The sequence below is a fragment of the Moschus berezovskii genome, chromosome 7 (genome assembly GCF_049115385.1).
Source record: "Moschus berezovskii isolate FMDL1 chromosome 7, NW_MosBer_1.0, whole genome shotgun sequence".
Classification (NCBI taxonomy): domain Eukaryota; kingdom Metazoa; phylum Chordata; class Mammalia; order Artiodactyla; family Moschidae; genus Moschus; species Moschus berezovskii.
In genome coordinates, this window is record NC_142466.1 from 6,516,690 (window position 1) to 6,537,821 (window position 21,132).

A 21,132-nucleotide genomic window follows, 5' to 3' on the forward strand; every position below is an offset into this window, starting at 1 on the left:
AGTAATTCACAGGCCAAAGAGAAATTTCAAGGGAAATCAGAATGAATTCTGACCTGAATGAAAATGAAAACAGAACACAGCACAATTTGCGGGTGAAATTAATGCAGTGCTTAGAAGGAAATTTATAGCATCTACTACCAATATTAGAAAAAAAGAAAAGTCTCACCCTCAGCTACTTAAGCTATAACCTTAAAAAACTAGAAAAGAGCAAAATAAACAGAAATCAAGCAGAAAGAAGATAACACTGTGAATGTACCTCATGCTACCGAATTGTGTATTTTTAAATGATTAAGACAGAAATTGTATGTTTTGGATATTTTACCATAATGAAAACATTTTGTTTTTTTTAGATGGAAACATCCATCCTTCATGGATCATAGAGCTAAAGGTTAAAAGTAGGACTAAAAAAAATTTTTTTTAAAGTAGGAACAAATCTCTATGACTGTTGGATAGGCAGAAAGTTTTTAGACACAATAGCAAAAGCATGAACCATAAACCAGAAATCTGAAAACACTTTGTCAAAGTTAATACTTTCTGTTCTGTGAGAAATACTGTTAAGAGAATGATAAGGCAAACTACCACTCAGGAGAAAATACTGGCAAGTTACTTACCCAACAAAAGACTTATCCAGAGTATAAAGAACGCTCAAAGCTAAACAGTAACAATCAATCAACATCAACAGATTATTCAGACAGTACTCTAAAGAGGATAGAAGGATCACAGATAAGAATATGAAAAGGAATTCAACATCGTTAACATTTTGAGAAATGCACATTAAACCACAATGTGATACCCCTATACGTAATTAGATGGCCAAAATAAAAAAAAAATAGTGACAATGCCCAATGCTGATGAGGATGCAAAGCAACTGGAACTCGTTTACTCCTGGTAGGAAGGTAAAATGGTACAAGTACTCCAACAAATAGTTTGACTTTTTTCAAAACCCAAGTTAAATATACATTTACCATATGATCCAGTAAACCCACTCCTGGGTATTTACCCCCAAAAAATGTAACACTTGTCCAAAAACTTGTAAATGAATGATACATGCAGCAGTGCTTACAATCATCAAAAACTAGAAACAATCCAAATGTCCCTCAATGAGTGAATGAATAAACAAACCGTAGCACATCCATACAATGGAAATCACTCAAAAATAAAAGAAGTTACTGATAAATGCAACAACTTGGTTGAAAATGATTAAGGTGAGTGAAAGAAGTCAACCAATAAGGTTTATATATCATTATGCATACCACACATATCTTTTAGCCTTTTCATACTTTCCAAACAAGGGAAACAGTGACAGACTTTATTTTCCTGGGCTCCAAAATCACTGCAGATGATGACTGCAGCTACGAAATTAAAAGACGCTTGCTCCTTGGAAGAAAAGTTATGACCAACCTAGACAGCATATTAAAAAGCAGAGACATTACTTTGCCAACAAAGGTCCATCTAGTCAAAGCTATGGTTTTTCCAGTAGTCACGTATGGAAAAGTAGTCACGTATAAAGAAAGCTGAGCACCGAAGAATTGATGCTTTTGAATTGTGGTATTGGAGAAGACTCTTGAGAGTCCCTTGGACTGTAAGAAGATGCAACCAATCCATCCTAAAGGAAATCAGTCCTGAATATTCATTGGAAGGACTGATGATGAAGCTGAAAACTTCAATACTTTGGCCACCTGATGCGAAGAATTAACTCAATGGAAAAGACCTTACTGCTGGGTAAGACTGAAGGCAGGAGGAGAAGGGGACGACAGATGATGAGATGGTTGGATGGCATCACCGACTTGATGGACATGGGTTTGAACAACCTGCGGGAGTTGGTGATGGGACAGGGAAGCCTGGCTGCAGTCCGTGGGATTGCAAAGTCGGACACAAATGAGTGACTGAACTGAACTGACACCACACATATATACCACATAAGATCTTCTTGAAAAGACAACACTGTAGTCATGGAGAACAGACAATAGCTGCCAGGCTGTTGATGGTGTAGGGACAGCATGACTATGCTGAGAGACACCAAAAGAGTTTTGGGATGATGGAACTCGTCTATATCCTGACTATGGTGGTGGGTACGTGAATTTATACTTGTGCTAAAATTCATAGAACTGGAGAAGAAAAATGAAGTTATTGTGAAAGTGAAAGTCGCTCAGTCGTGTCCGACTCTTTGTGACCCCATGGACTATACAGTCCATGGAATTCTCCAGGACAGAATACTGGAGTGGGTAGCCTTTCCCTTCTCCAGGGGATCTTCCAAACCCAGTGATCGAACCCAGGTCTCCCACATTGCAGACAGATTCTTTACCAGCTGAGTCACAAGGCAAACCAATTATTGTATTATAATTTAAATAATAAAAGGAAAGCTATTGTATTATTAAAAAAAGCTGTAAGAAAGTAGTATAAGTAAGATATTGAAACACCCAGGAAATGATGTCCAGAAGGCAGCTAGACAGGATAGACGTTAGAAGAGTAGTCTGAGTAACGGAGACAGACTGTGAAGTCACTGGTCCCTTGCAGAATGAGATCACCACAGGGTATTATTTATAGTGAGAAAATAAACAAGGACAGAACACCCCAGAAAATATCAACCTTTAAAAAGTGAGCGGAAAAGAATCCTGTAGGAAAAGATATTAAGAGATAAAAAAAACAGAGAAAGAAAAACAAGGAGAATTTGATACCAGAGAAGGTAGTGAAGAAATTTAGAAGCAGTAACTCATGAGACCAAATGTCACAGAAAGGTCAAGTAAGATAAAGACTGAAAATACTATATTATATCTGAGAAGATGGACAGTGACAACTTTTATATCAACTTGATTCTGAATACCGGGTGAGCAACAGTGAAGAGCAGTGCTTCATTCCTTTGAGGGGCTGGCTATGAAGAGGAGGAAGGGGCAGGAATGTGAGAAATACGAATGTATTTACAGGCTATGGGAGGGCACCAGGGAAGAAAGAAATGATCAGGAGAGAGAGGAAACAAGTGATGGAGGAAGGAGGACCCTCAAGTAAACAGACAGTATGGCACAGAAAATAAAGCCATGAAAGCATGGGTTCTACAATCAGACCATGGCATTTAAACACATATCTACCATTCAGTCACTGTAAAACCCAAACTGTCATGTTAGCTTTTCCACTTCTGCCTCAGTGAGATGTAAGACGGGAACACTACAGAACCCACCTCAGGGTGCTGCTGTGAGAAGTGAGTTAATACAGGTAGAGAACTCAAAACTATGCCTGATACATAGTAGTTCAGTTCAGTTCAGTCACTCAGTCGTGTTCAACTCTTTGTGACCCCATGGACTGCAGCACGTCAGGCCTCCCTGTCCATCACCAACTCCCAGAGTTTATTCAAACTCATGTCCGTTGAGATGGTAATGCCATCCAATCATCTCATCCTCTGCTGTCCCCTTCTCCTGCCCTCAATCTTTCCCAACATCAGGGTCTTTTCCAATGAGTCGGTTCTTCACATCAGGTGGCCAAAGTATTGGAGTTTCAGCTTCAGCATCTGTCCTTCCCAAGAATATTCAGGACTGATCTCCTTTAGGATGGACTGGTTGGATCTTGCAGTCCAAGGGACTCTCAAGAGTCTTCTCCAACACCACAGTTCAGAAGCATTAATTCTTCGGCGCTCAGCTTTCTTCACAGTCCAACTCTCACATCCATACATGACTACTGGAAAAACCATAGCCTTGACTAGAGGGACCTTTGTTGGCAAAGTAATATCTCTGCTTTTTAATATGCTGTCTAGCTTGGTCATACTCTTCTTCCAAGGAGTAAGTGTCTTTTAATTTCATGGTTGCAATTACCATCTGCAGTGATTTTGGAGCCCAAGAAAATAAAGTCTGTTACTGTTTCCATTGTTTCCCCGTCTATTTGCAATGAAGTGATGGGACCAGACGCCATGATCTCAGTTTTCTGAATGCTGAGTTTTAAGCCAACTTTCTCACTCTCCTCTTTCACCTTCATCAAGAGGCTCTTTAATTCCTCTTCACTTTCTGCCATAAGGGTGGTGTCATCTGCATATCTGAGGTTATCGATATTTCTCCTGGCAATCTTGATTCCAGCTTGTGCTTCTTCCAGTCCAGTGTTCCTCATGATGAACTCTGCATATAAGTTAAATAAGCAGGGTGACAATATATAGCGTTGACGTACTCCTTTCCCTCTTTGGAACCAGTCTGTTGTTCCATGCCCAGTTCTAATTGTTGCTTCCTGACCTGCAAACAGACTCCTCAAGAGGCAGGTCAGGTGGTCTGGTATTTTCACTTCTTTCAGAATTTTTCACAGTTTGTGATGATCCACACAGTCAAAGACTTTGGCATAGTCAACAAAGCAGAAGTAGTTGTTTTTCTGGAACTCTCTTGCTTTTTCAATAATCCAATGGATGTTGGAAATTTGATCTCTGGTTCCTCTGCCTTTTCTAAAACCAGCTTGAACATCTAGAAGTTCACAGTTCACGTACTGTTGAAACCTGGCTTGAAGAATTTTCAGCATTACTTTACTAGCGTGTGAGATTAGTGCAATTGTGTGGTAGTATGAACATTCTTTGGCATAGTAAGCACCCAGTAAATTGACCAATGTCAACAGTTAGTAGACTTTTGATCATCAAACAGGAAGGAATGGGAAGATTACTTTTGAACAGAAGAAATTATATCCTCCTCTGAGACTGGAGAAAATAAGGAAATACTGGGTACAATTTTAGATAAATTTATAAGTATGGAGGGATAGCTCTGACAGCTCAGTTGGTAAAGAATCCGCCTGCAATGCAGGAGACCCTGGTTCGATTCCTGGGTTGGGACAATCTGCTAGAGAAGCGATAGGCTACCCACTCCAGTATTCTTGGACTTCCCTTGTGGCTCAACTGGTAAAGAATTCACCTGCAATGCGGGAGACCTGGGTTCTATCCCTGGGTTGGGAAGATACCCTGGAGAAGGGAAACGCTACCCACTCAAATATTCTGGCCTAGATAATTCCATGGGTGGTATAGTCCATGGGGTCACAAAGAGTCAAACACGACTGAGCAACTTTCACTTCACTCTTAAGTAGGGAGGCGGAAAATCTGATGAAATGTGGGGTTCATAAGCCAACTTTCTCTGTAATGATTGTCTTCACAGAGAAGGAAGAAGGATGAAATCATTGAGCAAATGGACAAGAGGAGAGGCTGCTGACCATGGAGATTTAACGGAGCGCTGGAAAGGACCACACTTATGCAGAAACCAGAGGCCATAAACACATCTAACACTAGCCATCACAGCTGTCACTTTCTCCAGCAGTGTTCAGAAATCTGAGTGTAAAAATGTTACTGAGTTACACATAATAGTGAGGAATATGCCAACTCAGAAAGAAGGGCTCCCAGGAGCATGGGCTAGTCAGTTCAGTGACTCCCAAGAGTTTTCAAACCATCTCTTTTAGAAACCACACAAATGTCCATCAACTGAGGACTGAATAAACAATTTGAGGTACATTCACATGATGGAATATGACTTAGGAATAAAAAAGAACTAAGGATACACACCACTCCCAAACCCTATAACTGTAAGATATTTCTGTATGAAATTCTAGAAGAAACAAGAGCACAGCCTATGACTGGCAGAAGACTGACTGTAAAGAGGCAGGAGGAAACTTCCTCCTCCTGTTTAGTTGAGATGTGTGTGTAGTTGCTAAGTTGCGTCCAACTCTTTGCAACCCCATGGACCGTAGTCTGCCAGGTTCCTCTGTCCATGGGATTCTCCAGGCAAAAATACTGGAGTGGGATGACATTTCCTTCTCCAGGGGAACTTCCCAACCCAGGGAATAAACTCAGGTCTCCCACACTGTAAGTGGATTCTTTACCATCTGAGCCACCAGGGAAGCCTGGTTTTATTGAGATATAATCGCCATAAAACATCATTAGTTTAAGGTGCCCAAAATAATTTAATAAACACATACATTGAAAAAGGATCACTATGGTAAGTTTAGTTGTCATTCATCATATCACATTCAATTTTTTTTTTCTAATGCTAAGAGGAGGAACCTTTTAAGAAATGATGGAACAGTGCTATCCTGTGACTGTGGCAGGGGTTATATGACTACATACTCTTGTCAGCACTCATCCAGACACACACCTAACACTGGTGAATATCACTGTATTTAAACTTCATGTTAATAAACCAATTTTTTACAGAGCTCTGTCTGGACTCCTGGGTAGTGCTCTCCCTCAAGTGTGTTGCTAAGTCAGTTCCTCCACTTCGCCTCATCTGCTGTCCCTGACACAGTCTCTAAAGTCAAAGGCAAAGGGACCAGGGAGGGCAGGACTTAGAGAAGGCTCCCAAGGTTTCCTGACATTCACCCTCTCCCCAGGATTGCAAGCCCTGCACAGATGATCCCCAGGGCTGGGAATACAATGGGGTGTACCCCCAGGACTGAGTCACATTAAATGGGATGAGTGGCATTAAAACAGTGGGTTGACCATCTGGCTGGTTGAAGAAGCAGGAGGCGGGGAGTTGATGTACATGGAGTTCTTTGCTGCTGAGATGAAGGGGCTATGTGGCAAACAACTGAACATGGTCTCAGTCAATCTCTCCGATAGCGGAGGGCTGATTCCCACAGCAGAGGGAGGGATGGCCTGCTGGCGCCATGAAGGCACAGCTGCTGACACCACTACCTGGGCTTCAGGAGACGAGGGGCAGAGGACGATCACAATGTGCCAGAGTCCTGGCCTGGAGAAATGGTGGGTCATAAACCTCTGTTGCTCTTAGGCTCCTAGGTTTACGGTAATTTGTCACAAAGCATGGAAAAGGAAAGATCAATTTTAAACAGGCTCACTATCTCATCATAAAAACGTTTCAATTTAGAACTTAAAATCTGCTAGACCTTTTCTCCCCACTCAGCCCTTGCTTCTGGTTCTCTGGCTCGGTCTCGAGTGTGCATATTCTTGTCTAACTCGAGACTCTAAACTACTCCAGAAACAAACTATGTCTGGTTAAGCTTTAATTAAGTAATCTTCAATCAGTTAATTAACCTACTGTCCCCAAAATGTTCAACACACTGCCTTTGTTATTTAATTAGTGAATAAAACAAGTAATATACAATGTACACACCCAAATACACTGAAAAGTAAAAATTCTTCACTTTTTCTAAAGTTTTATATATGCACATATATTGTCACCTAGGGAACAAGGAAATTCTAAGTAGGTTAAAAAATGAATCTTGAAAAGTCATATAAAAATCACTTATCTCTAAAGCAAAAATTTTTAAAGATTTAGTTGGATGCATTTATTAATTGGCCATGTAGCATGTGGTGTCTTAGCTCCCGGACCAGGGATTGAGCCTGCATTCCCTGCAGTGATAGCATTAAGTCTTAACCACTGGACCACCAGAAGTCCCTAAAGCACATTTTTAAAAAATAACACAACAAAATGAAAATAATAATATCTGACTGCAAGATGGCAGAATGACACCATGGCCTCTCTTCCTGCAAAATTCTAGACTAGAGAAGTTCTTGTGTTAAGTGAAAGCATATCAGCACTCAAAAACCAGCAAAACTCTTGGCAGTCCCAAGAATAGAAGGAAGCCAGAGGTGAGGCAAGTACACAAATGGGTTTACGATGACAAGTGACACAAGCACAGCACGTGGGGTGAGGCTTCAGCACGGGCGTGCGAAGGGGCCAGTAGTGATTTCCAGAAGAGCTCGCCTGACCCCAGCAGCTCCCTGAAGACACTAGTGACAAGAGAGTTGGAGGGAAAGGCCAGGCTGGTGCTCCAGGTGACTGGTGACACCAGGAAGGAAGGGGCTCTCCAAAGCCCAGAAAATAAGCTGCCAGGGATTTGCTTGGCTGAACAGCAATGTGTCCCACCTGGCCTCTACTCTGACGGAAAACTGGGCAGAGGACTGGGCAGAGCAGCATGTACCATCTCGCCAGGGGACCACCCGAACAGAGGCAATGAAGAGTGAAACAGAGCCTCATATGTGACTATACCAGCAAGAACATCAACCATGCAAGGAACACCAGTCCCATGAAACAAACTTAAACACTGAAGACACCAACACTGCCAAGAGAGCACCAAGAGCAAGACCCTACAATACCTAGAGTACTAAAGAGAAATGAGCACATGAGCAGGGAGCTTTCAAGGAAAACTAAGTGCTTCATGGACATGAAAAATACAAGTTTCTAATGTTAAGAGAATCTCACTGGATAGGCTGAAGAGCAGACAAAATGAAAGAATGTGTTATGAGCTGAAATTTGGTCTAGGAATCCTTCCAAGACAGTAAGAAGGGAGGAAGGGATTAAAAAAAAAAAAGAGAGAAGAACAGAAAAAAAGACATTTGATGCAGAGGTTCCAATCTATTCATTTAATAGGAGCTTTGTCAAGGAGAAAAAGGAGAAGAAGCAAGACCTGAAGAAATAGTAACTGAGAATGTCCCAGAACTGAAGGTAAGTGTTCAGACTGAGAGCATCTGATTAGCGTCGTCAGGTCAATTAAAAAAACAAACTGATAAAAACTCAAGTGCTTATTTCAGAATATGAAAGGTAGAAAAAAACAGTCCTACATGCTTTCAGAGATGAAAATCCCTTACACAAAGAACATCATCACCACGTTCACGAGTCACAATGAGATGATGATAAGGCAACAGCTTTAATGTGGTCTGGGTGGAGCCGGCAACCTGGATTCTTCATTCAGCAAACCACCACTCAAGACTTTACCTGCAGTCGGTAACACAGACCAGATGTGCCCTCCCACCTTCAACAAGAAAAGACTGGACAAAGTATATGAAATGATGATTTTCAAACACGGGCAAACAGGCAGCACAAGACGGTGATCCTTGTGAGAGGAGAACAAGTGAGGTAAGTTCAGTCACTGGCCATTTCCAGGCTGCAGCACAGGGAGAGGGGGGTCCCTGAGCCAAGAAAAGGGCAGTCAGAGTGTGGGAGGTGCACTAACATCTGCAGGAAGAGAGTGCTGGAAGCTGCAGAGGTTTCTTCTGAGTCTCCTGCTGAGTGACAATTAACCTGACCTCACCAAATCCTGGGTCAGGAAGAGCTCCTGGAGAAGGAATAGGCTACCCACTCCAGTGTTCCTGGGCTTCCTTCGTGGCTCAGATGGTAAAGAATTGGCCTGAAATGCAGAAGACCTGGGTTCAAGCCCTGGGTTGGGAAGATCCCTGGAGGACGGCATGGCAACCCACTCCAGTATTCTTGTCTGGAGAATCCCCATGGACAGGGGAGCCTGGCGGGCTACAGTCCATGGGGTCACAAAGAGTCAGACACAAATGAGCGACTCAGCAAAACACCAATTCCTCAGGCTCACTGAGGGCTGGGAACATGCCACGCTTCCAACAGCCAGACTGGAAAGGCCTTCAAGTCAACAGAGCATTGGAGGACACCAACACAGTATCACAGCACAAGGGCAGTCAGTGCCTCAGTGGTGCAGCCAAGTGAGTCCTAGATCAAAGGCTGTGCTCCACCTGCCCAGCAAAGCTTAGAGGCAAGCCCTGAAAGACTCAAACTATCTTTAACAACACTGAAGCCCAGAGTAAAGCTTCCACACAGTTAAATACAAAAAATCCAAGATAAAATACATAGTGCCTGGCATCCAACCACAAATTACCAGGTGGGTAAAGAAGCAGGAAAAGATGACCAAAATGAGGCAAAAAAAAGCCAACAGACTCAGAAATGACAGAGAGAGCAGAATTAGTAGACAAGGTGATTAAGAAGGCTATAATTACATTCCACATGTTCAAGAAAGGAGAGAAAAGCGTGTATTATAAAGACAGACATGGAAAGGACAAAAATGACGCAAATAAACTTTAAGAGAAAAAAAAATATCTTAAAAATACATGTTTGGATGGGATTAAAAGGAGAGCAGATTGCAAAAAGCAAACAAAAAGACTAGTGAACTTGAAGATTTAGCAACAGAAGCTACCCAAAATAAAACATAGGAAAAGGACCAAAAAGAGATGAACAGAGCATCAGTGAGCTGATGTATAGGTGCTGAACACCCAGAGGAAAAAGAAGAGAACAAAAAAACATTTTTGACGAAATAATGGCTGAATTTTTCCAAATCTGATAAATATCATAAACCTACAAATCCACGAAGCTCAATGAACCCCCAACAAAATAAACATGAAGAAAAGTATACCAAGCTATATCATAATCAGTTCACTTCCAGTGACAAAGAGGAAATGTTAAAAGACATTTTAGAGGAAAAGACACATCAAACACAGGAAAACGTAAGAATGCCAGTAGACTTCTGGTCAGAACAGGACTGCCAGGATGTAAGTGGAGAAACATTTTAAAGAACGGACAGAGAAAGAACTCTCAACCTATAATACTATTTCCAGAAAAAAAATTTTTCAAAGAAGGCAAAATGTTTTTTCAGACATATAAATGCTAAGCAAATTCACCAGTAGACCACTACTATAAATTAACATTTAACTGTGAAGACAAAATAAGTACATTTTCAATAAATCTTGGACAATTTCTCTCTGAAAGGTTCCAAGAGTTGTCACCACCATGAAGATGATAAACTCAGGGGAGGACGGTAGATGTAAGGAACAGTTCTGAGGTGAGAAATGTGTACATCTTGCTAAGTCTAATAACTGTTTGAAAATATTTCTAATTAATATCTATAACTAAAATTCCAGATGCTGTTAACATGGGAGAAATGGGGTAAGGGAAAATCAAGCAGTTTCTCTTCCGTTCACAGAAAGGATACAAATATAGATTAATTCCAGATTCTAGAAAAACAAGCTGATGGGTGTTAAAAATATAAAGGGTAATCATTAAAAAATTTACTATTTTTTCAATATTATTTCAAAGAAAAAATATCCTAAATTGGAATAATTATATTAATTCGTAATGATGTTACTTATGAACTTACAGTAGATGAACGTATAAAAAAGCATTTAACCATACAATTGACCTATTTCCTACATAAACGGTGTTGCTTCACGGGGTGCTGAGCGGAAACAATCACCAGTTGTTCTGTGGACAAAAGGTGAAAAGGCACTGTGTACCTCTGCATGTCAAAACCAACATCTACTAAAATGATCATTTAAAAACTGTTAGTATTTTCTTGAAAACATGACTTATTCAGTTACCTGACTGAATAATTAGAGGCTTTAAAATACATTTGGTCCTAATTTGCTTTTGAGTAAATGCATAGTTACATGTATATTTATCCCACTGTTTCCTTCTCATTTTTCTTCTACAATTCTTTGCTAAAGTATTTAAAACAAAAAGCATCTAGGGCCAAAAAAAGCAATGTAAGAACTTATTTAACATAAATATATGGGTTGCTATACCTATTCTGACTCTTTTAAAAGGAAGAATGCAACTATAAACTTTCAATTAACTAAGGTAACAACAGAACTTCACACTTGGCATAAAAGAAATAGCACAAAGAGAGGTTTAATACTCTGCACATGTTCAGAGGTAGTGTTTGTAAACGATGGTGACTCCTGTCATTTATACCTACCTTGTTTCAGACCTTCACTCTGAACACTATGTTCAAAAATCTCAAAAACAAAATCCTACCATATGTCCCTCGGCCCGAGCTTTGTTCTGCTTTGCTTCCCGTCTTCGCTGTAGAAACTCTTCTACTTGTTTTGCTCTTTCCATAGCTGGCTGCCCCTTCTGCCTGAGGAATTTGGACAAACAGCAAAACTAAAAATTCTGAACATCAAATATTACAAAAAGTTTAAAATTACACGGAAATATTTTCTTTAGAAATATCTGCAAAATATGAAGGCTGAAATGAAGTCAAGTCTTCCTATTTAATGAATCAATAGCTACACACATATCAGAATCAACTACCTAAATCAGTCAGTATTATTTTAAAAAGGGGCAAAATCTACACTACTATACTAAATCTTAACAAGTCTTCTTTTGTGTTCATTTAATCTATGCTACTTATAGACACATAAAATTATTTCAGACCATACTTATAGAAGACTCTCCATAGTTTCCAAGTAGTTAAGCTTATTTCAGAACTCTGCATCAAATATGTTGATCTGTGGAAAAGTAAGATTAAAGCTGAAAAGCAGCAATTTCAAAGGTCATAAAAAATAATGAAAAGTTTGTGTGAATTTTAAAAATTAGGATAAAAAGTGAAATCTGAATTCCTTGTACATCATAACTATTAAGAAGTAAAATGGACAGATTAGGGGAAAAATCTAAAAGCACATTTATTAGGTTCAATCTTTTCTGATTATGTTTTTATAACTTTCTCTGATAACTACAAAAGAATGTAAACATGTTGGGCTTAGACAACAATGAAAAAATATCAGTAACATTTCAAGGTACCAAGAATAGTCAAAATGGGGTTGGGAGTCAGTGTTAAATGGGGACAGAGTTTCAGTTTAGGAAGGTAAAAATTCGGGAGATGGATGATGGTGAGAGTTGCACAACAACATGAAAGTACTTAGTGACACAGAACTGTACCGGTTAAAACAGTATGTTTTATGGGGTTCCCTGATGGCTCAGTGGTAAAGAATATGCCTGCAATACAGGAGACACAGGAGATGCGGGTTTAACCCCTGGGTCAGGAAGATCCCTGAGAGAAGGAAATAATAACTCACTCCAGTATTCTTGCCTGGAAAATCTCATGGATATAGGAGTCTGGCAGGTTATAGTCCCTGGGGTCACAAAGAGTCAGAGACAACTGAGCATGCACGCACGCATATGGAACTTTGTTCTGTATTTTCCAAGTCTCCTGTGAATGTGTTGTCCTTTTATAATTTTTTAAATAAAGTCAGTAACATTTTGAACATCTAATATATATTATGCCTGTTACCGTGTGCTAAGCAAGAAAGATACAAAAATAAATAAAACCAACTCCCTGTAAGCAGAGAACTGACTGCATAGTATCAACTGCAGTAATTTTTAAGTAAGGAAGAAAGATTAGGAAGTTATTGGCTGTGCATCTTGGATATTGGCTATGAAAGCGCACCAACTTCCTATAGTGTAGGACCATGTGTCTAGGACCATAATTATGCTCAGAAAAATACACGAAATAATGCCTTCTTTCTTCTAATAAACATTTATGATTTTCATACCCCAATCATTTCTTTTATATGTGAACAATTACAGTTGACCATGGAACACCACAAGTTTGAACCATGTGGGTCCGCTTATTATGGATATTTTGCAATAGTAAATACTGCAGGACTACCTGTGGCATCCTGTGGTTGGATGGCAATCACTGACTCAATGCACATGAGTTTGAGCAAACCCTGGGAGATGGTGAAGGAGCGGGAAGCCTGATGTGATGCAGTCCATGGGGTTGCAAAGAGTCCAACACAACTGAGCAACTAAACAACATGTCCACAGTTGGTTGAATCCACAGATGCAGGGGAACCTCAGAATGGAGGGATGATTATAAGCATAAGCAGAATAACTCCTGTATTGCTCAAGGGTCAACTGTACTGAGATATATAAAAATTTGAAATGTGAAATTAAGGTGTAAAATTTTTAAATGATTCACCATAAAGCTATGGACGATAATGGCCTAAAATTCACTTAACTTCAGTTCAGTTCAGTCACTCAGTCGTGTCCGACTCTGCAACTCCATGAATCACAGCACACCAGGCCTCCCTGTCCATCACCAACTCCGGGAGTTCACTCAAATTCATGTCCACCGAGTCAGTGATGCGATCCAGCCATCTCATTCTCTGTTGTTCCTGTCTCCTCCTGCCCCCAATCCCTCCGAGCATCAGAGTCTTTTCCAGTGAGTCAACTCGTCGTATGAGGTGGCCAAAGTATTGGTGCTTCAGCTTTAGCATCAGTCCTTCCAATGAACACCCAGGACTGATCTCCTTTAGAATGGACTGGTTGGATCTCCTTGCAGTCCAAGGGACTCTCAAGAGTCTTCTCCAACACCACAGTTCAAAAGCTCCAACACCACAGTTCAAAAGCATCAATTCTTTGATGCTCAACTTTCTTCACAATACAACTCTCACATCCATACATGACCACTGGAAAAACCATAGCCTTGACTTTTGTTGGACCTTTGTTGGCAAAGTAATGTCTCTGCTTTTTAATACGCTATCTAGGTTGGTCATAACTTTCCTTTTTATGTAGTGCTTAAAAGAGATTCTTGTGAAATTTTACCACCGGAATCTTCTAAGATTATATCATCTCTATTTTGGGTTCCAAAATCACTGCGGATGCTGATTGCAGCCATGAAACTAAAAGACGCTTACTCCTTGGAAGGAAAGTTATGATCAACCTAGATAGCATATTAAAAAGTAGAGACATTACTTTGCCAACAAAGGTCCATCTAGTCAAGGCTATGGTTTTTCCAGTGGTCATGTATGGCTGTGAGAGTTGGACTGTGAGGAAGGCTGATGGCTGAAGAATTGATGCTTTTAAACTATGGTGCTGGAGAAGACTCTTGGGAGTCCTTTGGACTACAAGGAGATCCAACCAGTCCATTCTAAAGGAGATCAATCCTGGGTGTTCATTGGAAGGACTGATGCTAAAGCTGAAACTCCAATACTTTGGCCACCTCACGCGACGAGTTGACTCACTGGAAAAGACTCTGATACTGGGAAGGATAGGGGTGGGAGGAGAAGGGGATGACAGAGAATGAGATGGCTGGATGGCAGCACCGACTCTGTGGACATGAGTTTGAGTGAACTCCTGGAGTTGGTGATGGACAGGGAGGCCTGGCATACTGTGATTCATGGGGTCGCAAAGAGTCGGACATGACTGAGCGACTGAACGGAACTGAACTGATATCTGGTTAAGAGCCTTTCCTGGTTACTAATATTGCATTCTGAAACTTGAGCAAATTCTCTGATGAACTCTAGGAGTTTTTCGGTAGTGTCTTTAGGACTTTCTATGTATAGTACCATATCATCCATAAACATTGACAGCTTTAGTTCTCTTCCAATTTGGATTCTTTTATTCCTTTTTCTTCTCTGATTGCTGTGGCTAGGAAAATGTCCTTCATATATATAGGCAAGGCTGTGTTCTGGTCTGTTGCTGCTGCTGCTAAGTCACTTCAGTCGTGTCCGACTCTGAGACCCCATAGACGGAAGCCTACCAGGCTCCCCCGTCCCTGGGATTCTCCAGGCAAGAACACTGGAGTTATAGCCCCATTTATATAAGACTGGGCCTAAAGAGGGCAGATAAACTTTCAAAGAGTATGACACACAGACAAGTCACCTGAAACTATGTCTACTGATAAGGCTCTTCTGAGGAACCCTGTATGCTTACACCACTTCATACAATTAGACAGAATCTCTGCTTTGTATCTTGATTGAACCAACTTAATCTTTTAACCTTTATAGAAATAAAACATCAATAACATTTTTATGTTTGATATCCCATTCTAAGATAGTATGTCCAATGTCTGTCAGTGTGGGCCTTCAACTGACATATGATAATTTATATTCACTGACTGATCTGATTCACTGAATCAAAAAATTCAAATACTTTAGCAGAAACAAATTATTTTAATAAGAACAGGACCACACACATAACAGCTCTGATTAAAAGAATGTTCACACCATTTATGTATATCTAGAACTATCTATTTTATTTACTTATGTAATCTACTTAAGTTCTGCTTTATTGAATGGCTTTTCCTAAACTAGTTTAAATGATCAGGTACACATAACCCATTGCTTTCAATCACAAACTTAAAACCTGTAGTGATTTTTGCTATTATTTCTTTTTTCTTCTCATTTATTTATCATTGAGTATCAACTATTACCAATAATGTATCTGTCTCTGAATATATAAAATGTATAAAACAGAATTCCAGGAATGCAGAGCTAGTCCAACACATAAAAATCTATCAAAGCAACTTTGTTGTTTTCAGTCTCTCAGTTGTGTCCAACTCTTTGAAATCCCATAGACTACAGCAGGCCAGGCTTCCCAGTCCTTCACCAACTCCCAGAGCTTGCTCAAACTCATGTCCATCGAGTTGGTGATGCCATCCAACCATCTCATCCTCTGTCATCCCCTTCTCCTTCTGCCTTCGATCTTGCCCAGCATCAGGGTCTTTTCTAATGAGTCGGTTCTTCACATCAGGTGGCCAAAGTTCAGCTTCAGCATCAGTCCTTCCAATGAATATTCAGGAATGATTCCCTTTAGGATTGACTGGTTTGATCTCCATGCAGTTCAAAGGACTGTCAGGAGTCTTCTCCAACACCACAGTTCAAAAGCATCAAATCTTCAGTGCTCGGCCTTCTTAACACTCCAAATCTTACATGCATATATGACAACTGGGAAAACCACAGATTTGACTGGATGGACCTTTGTCAGAAAAGTAATGTCTCTGATTTTTAATATGCTGTCTAGGTTGGTCATAGCTTTTCTTTTAAGGAGCATGCATCTTTTAATTTCATGGCTACAGTCACCATCTGCAGTGATTTTGGAGCGCAAGAAAATAAAGTCTGTCACTGTTTCCCCATCTATTTCCCATGAAGTGATGGGACCAGATGCTATGATCTTTGTTTTCTGAATGTTGAGCTTCAAGCCAACCTTTTCACTCTCCTCTTTCACTTTCATCAAGAGGCTCTTTAGTTCCTCTTCACTTTCTGCCATAAGGGTGGTGTCATCTGCATATCTGAGGTTACTGATATTTCTCCCAGCAATCTTGATTCCAGCTGTGCTTCTTCCAGCCCAGTGTTCCTCATGATGTACTCTGCATATATGTTAAATAAGTAGGGTAACAATACACAGCCTTGATGTACTCCTTTCCCAATGTTGAACCTGTCCATTGTTCCATGCCTGGTTCTAACTGCTGCTTCTTGACCTGCACACAGGTTCTCAGGAGGCAAGTAAGGTGGTCTGGTAGTCCCATCTCTTTCAGAATTTTCCATAGTTTGTTGTGATCCACACAGTCAAAGGCTTTGGCATAGTCAATGAAGCAGATGTTTTTCTGGAATTCTCTTGCTTTTATTATGATCCAGTGGATGTTGGCATTTTGATCTCTGGTTCCTCTGCCTTTTCTAAATCTAGCTTGAACATCTGAAGTTCTTGATTCATGTACTGCTGAAGCCTTGCTTGGAGAATTTTCAGCATTACCTTGCTAGCATGTAAAATGAGTGCAACTCTGTAGTAGTTTGAATATTCTTTGGCATTTCCTTTCTATGGGATTGGAATGAAGACTGATCTTTTCCAGTTATGTGGCCACTGCTGAGTTTTCCAGATTTCCTGGCATATTGAGTGCAGCACTTTCACAGCATCACCTTTTAGGATTTGAAATAGCTCAACTGGAATTCCATCACCTCCACTAGCTTTGTTTGTAGTGATGTTTCCTAAGGCCCACTTGACTTCACCTTCCAGGATGTCTGGCTCTAGGTGAGTGATCACACCATCGTGGTTACCTGGGTCATGAAGATCTTTTTTATATAGTTCTTCTGTGTATTCTTGCCACCTCTTCTTTATATCTTCTGCTTCTGTTAGGTCCATACCATTTCTGTACTTTATTGTATCCATCTTTGCATGAAATGTCCCCTTGGTATCTCTAATTTTCTTGAAGAGATCTCCAGTCTTTCCCATTCTACTGTTTTCCTCTATTTCTTTGCACTGATCACTGAGGAAGGCTTTCTTATCTCTCCTTGCTATTCTTTGGAACTCTATATCCAGATGGATATATCTTTCGTTTTCTCCTTTACCTTTCACTTCTCTTTTTTCTCAGCTATTTGTAAGGCCTCTTCAAACAACCATTTTGCCTTTTTGCATTTCTTTCTCATGGGGATGGTTTTGATCACCGCCTTGTGTATAGTGTTATGAACCACTGTCCATAGTTCTTCAGGCACTCTATTAGATTTAATCCCTTGAATCTATTTGCCACTTCCACTGTATAACTGTAACGGATCAGATTTTGGTCATACCTGAATGGCCTAGTGGTTTTCCCTACATTCTTCAATTTAAGTCTGAATTTTGCAATAAGGAGTTCATGATCTGAGCCACAGTCAGCTCTTGGTTTTGTTTTTGCTGACTGTATAGTAATATACCTTACTAACAGAGGACAAAACTAGTTTATAACTGATTCGATGATTCCTTATAATATTTAGAAACCTACAATGTCTTCATTTTTCACATGCATTTCCATTTATTACTTAATATATACCAAAAAGAAGAATTCATACTCATATTCTTATCCCCCACTGATGTAGTAAAACAGTACTGAACTGTGAACACAAATTATATATGTGTATCCCAAAGAAAGGCAATGCCAAAGAAGGCTCAAACTACCACACAATTGCACTCATCTCACAGGCTAGTAAAGTCATGCTCAAAATTCTCCAAGCCAGGCTTCAGCAATATGTGAACTGTGAACTTCCAGATATGTTCAAGCTGGTTTTAGAAAAGGCAGAGGAACCAGAGATCAAATTGTCAACATCCACTGGATCATCGAAAAAGCAAGAGAGTTCCAGAAAAACATCTATTTCTGCTTCATTGACTATGCCAAAGCCTTTGACTGTGTGGATCACGATAAACTGTGGAAAATTCTGAAAGAGATGGGAATACCAGACCACCTGACCTGCTTCTTGAGAAACCTGTATGCAGGTCAGGAGGCAACAGTGAGAACTGGACATGGAACAACAGACTGGTTCCAAATAGGAAAAGAAGTATGTCAAGGTTGTATATTGTCACTCTGCTTATATGAAGAGTACATCATGAGGAACGCTGGGCTGGAAGCACAAGCTGGAATCAAGATTACTGGGAGCAATATCAATAACCTCAGATATGCAGATGACACCACCCTTATGGCAGAAAGTGAAGAGGAACTCAAAAGCCTCTTGATGAAAGTGAAAGAGGAGAGTGAAAAGGTTGGCTTGAAGCTCAACACTCAGAAAACAAAGATCATGGCGTCTGGTTCCATCACTTCATGGGAAATAGATGGAGAAACAGTGGAAACAGTGTCAGACTTTATTTTTGGGGGCTCCAAAGTCACTGCGGATGCTGATTGCAGCCATGAAATTAAAAGACACTTACTCCTTGGAAGGAAAGTTATGACCAACCTAGATAGCATATTAAAAAGCAGAGACATTACTTTGCCAATAACGGTCCGTCTAGTCAAGGCTATGGTTTTTCCCGTGGTCATGAATGGATGTGAGAGTTGGACTGTGAAGAAAGCTGATCACTGAAGAATTGATGCTTTTAAACTGTGGTGCTGGAGAAGACTCTTGAGAGTCCCTTGGACTGCAAGGAGATCCAACCAGTCCATTCTAAAGGAGATCAATCCTGGGTGTTCATTGGAAGGACTGATGCTAAAGCTGAAACTCCAATACTTTGGCCACCTCATGCGACGAGTTGACTCATGGGAAAAGACTCTGATGCTGGGAGGGATTGGGGGCAAGAGGAGACGGGGACAACAGAGAATGAGATGGCTGGATGGCATCACCGACTCGATGGACATGAGTTTGAGTGAACTCTGGGAGTTGGTGATGGACAGGCAGGCCTGGCGTGCTTTGATTCATGGGGTCGCAAAGAGTCGGACATGACTGAGCAACTGAACTGAACTGAACTGAACTGACAAGGTTCTGAGGGATAGAGGAAAAAATCAAGGAGCTTCTTTACAGTCATTCTCTTCATTAAATTTATTAAGAATTTACACGTGCATATTCTATTTTAGGCAAATTAAACAGACAATATCTCTTGAGTTCCAAAATTATAACACTTAAAATTAGTAGAATACTAATGTAGATTAAGAGTAAAGGAATGATTAACATAAATATTATATAAGCCACAAATACATAGTAAAAAATTAGGAATTTGGAAAGTGAAATACAGACATTAAAACAGGCGAAAAAGAAAGAAACTCCTTTTTATCCTGACAAGAAAAAAAGGAGTAACTTCTCTTCCATCTTATTACAAATGCATGCAGAAGAGTATCTGGGTAAGGTACCTCATATCCATGACTCAAAACCTTTACTGATAAAGGAAATTTTAAAATTTTGATTGATGACTTAAAATTATTTCAAGAGGTGAAAACAGGAAAATAGGCAGCAGTCTAGGTAACAGAAATAATCTGAGTAATGAAAAATGAGTCAATATGGTATAGAAGAGTTGGGGTGGTACTGGGTTATTAATGAAATGAAAAAAGGATGCTGAGGGTGTATTCATTAAGCTTCCTCCTCTGTTTAAGGGCCATAATGTCTATCGGAGGAAGCAGAATTGTTGTCAGCTTTACTCAAATAAAGCAATACAGAGAAAAGGGCTTGGGAAAGTAAAAGCGCAGTGAAGTATATATGTTAGGCACTCAAAATAAAAAAACAAAACTGGCACTCAAAGGTTTCAGAAGATGGTCTCACATGATTGAGGTTCTAATTGTAAAAGCTAATTGAACCTAAGCTCACCAGTTGTAACAAAAATACCACTCTGGTGGGAGAAGCTGACAAGGGTAAAGGGACAGCATATGGGAAACCTCCACACCACCTCAGTTTTGCTGTGGAACTAAAATTGCTGTAAAAATTAAAGTCTAAAGCTAATGGAGGAGGTGTGTTATTAAGACAAGGATATAAGCAAAATTGGACTAGCCAAAGCTACTGATAAAAAGGGAAGAAGAAAAATAACACAATAAAGAAGGAAGAAGCAAATATAGGCTATCAAAAATATGACAAAGATAATACGAATGAGTCTTAGGGGACTACAGATTTCAGTTTGCGGATTCAGTTTGGTCAGGAAAAAGAACTGACCAGGTATGTCAATGACATACAAATTATAAAAATGGAAGTTAGGACAGTGTGGAAAAAATGCTCTGTAATGTCAGTGACACAACAAAGTTCAAGCCAAAAGAATCATATTTGAACTGGAGGAGACATACAACATATTTACTATTTCTCTTCACTTCATGTCTTCTGAAAATACGATGATTATATCCTGTGAATATTTTTTCTATGTCCTCCTTAAAAATGAAAACTTTCGAGAGGACATGCTTCTAAAACGTTTTAAGTTTGTACAGCATCAAAATATTAACCAGCATCCTCTGAATATAATTCCTTAACCAATGACTAATGTACCTAACAACCTTTATTTACATTTCTTCACCTTATATTGTCTACATTGAGACACTCCGGCAACCGAATCCTTGTTGTTGTTCAGTTATTTAGTCACGTCCAACTCTTTGCAACCCCATGGACCGCAGCAGGCCAGGCTTCCCTGTGCTTCACCATCTCCCGGTGCCTCCTCAAAC

At 40.1% G+C, this 21,132-nt stretch overlaps 1 protein-coding gene across 9 annotated transcripts in view; it reads right to left on the reverse strand.

Annotated features, from left to right (window-relative positions):
- Positions 1 to 21,132, reverse strand: part of NEK1 (NIMA related kinase 1) — a 160,198-nt gene that overhangs the window by 69,664 nt on the left and 69,402 nt on the right. For all 9 annotated transcript variants that reach the window (XM_055427998.2, XM_055428000.2, XM_055428003.2 and 6 more), the window contains one exon: positions 11,511 to 11,613. In XM_055427998.2, the coding sequence (XP_055283973.2) occupies positions 11,511 to 11,613 (103 nt within the window). The remainder of the gene's footprint in view (positions 1 to 11,510; positions 11,614 to 21,132) is intronic.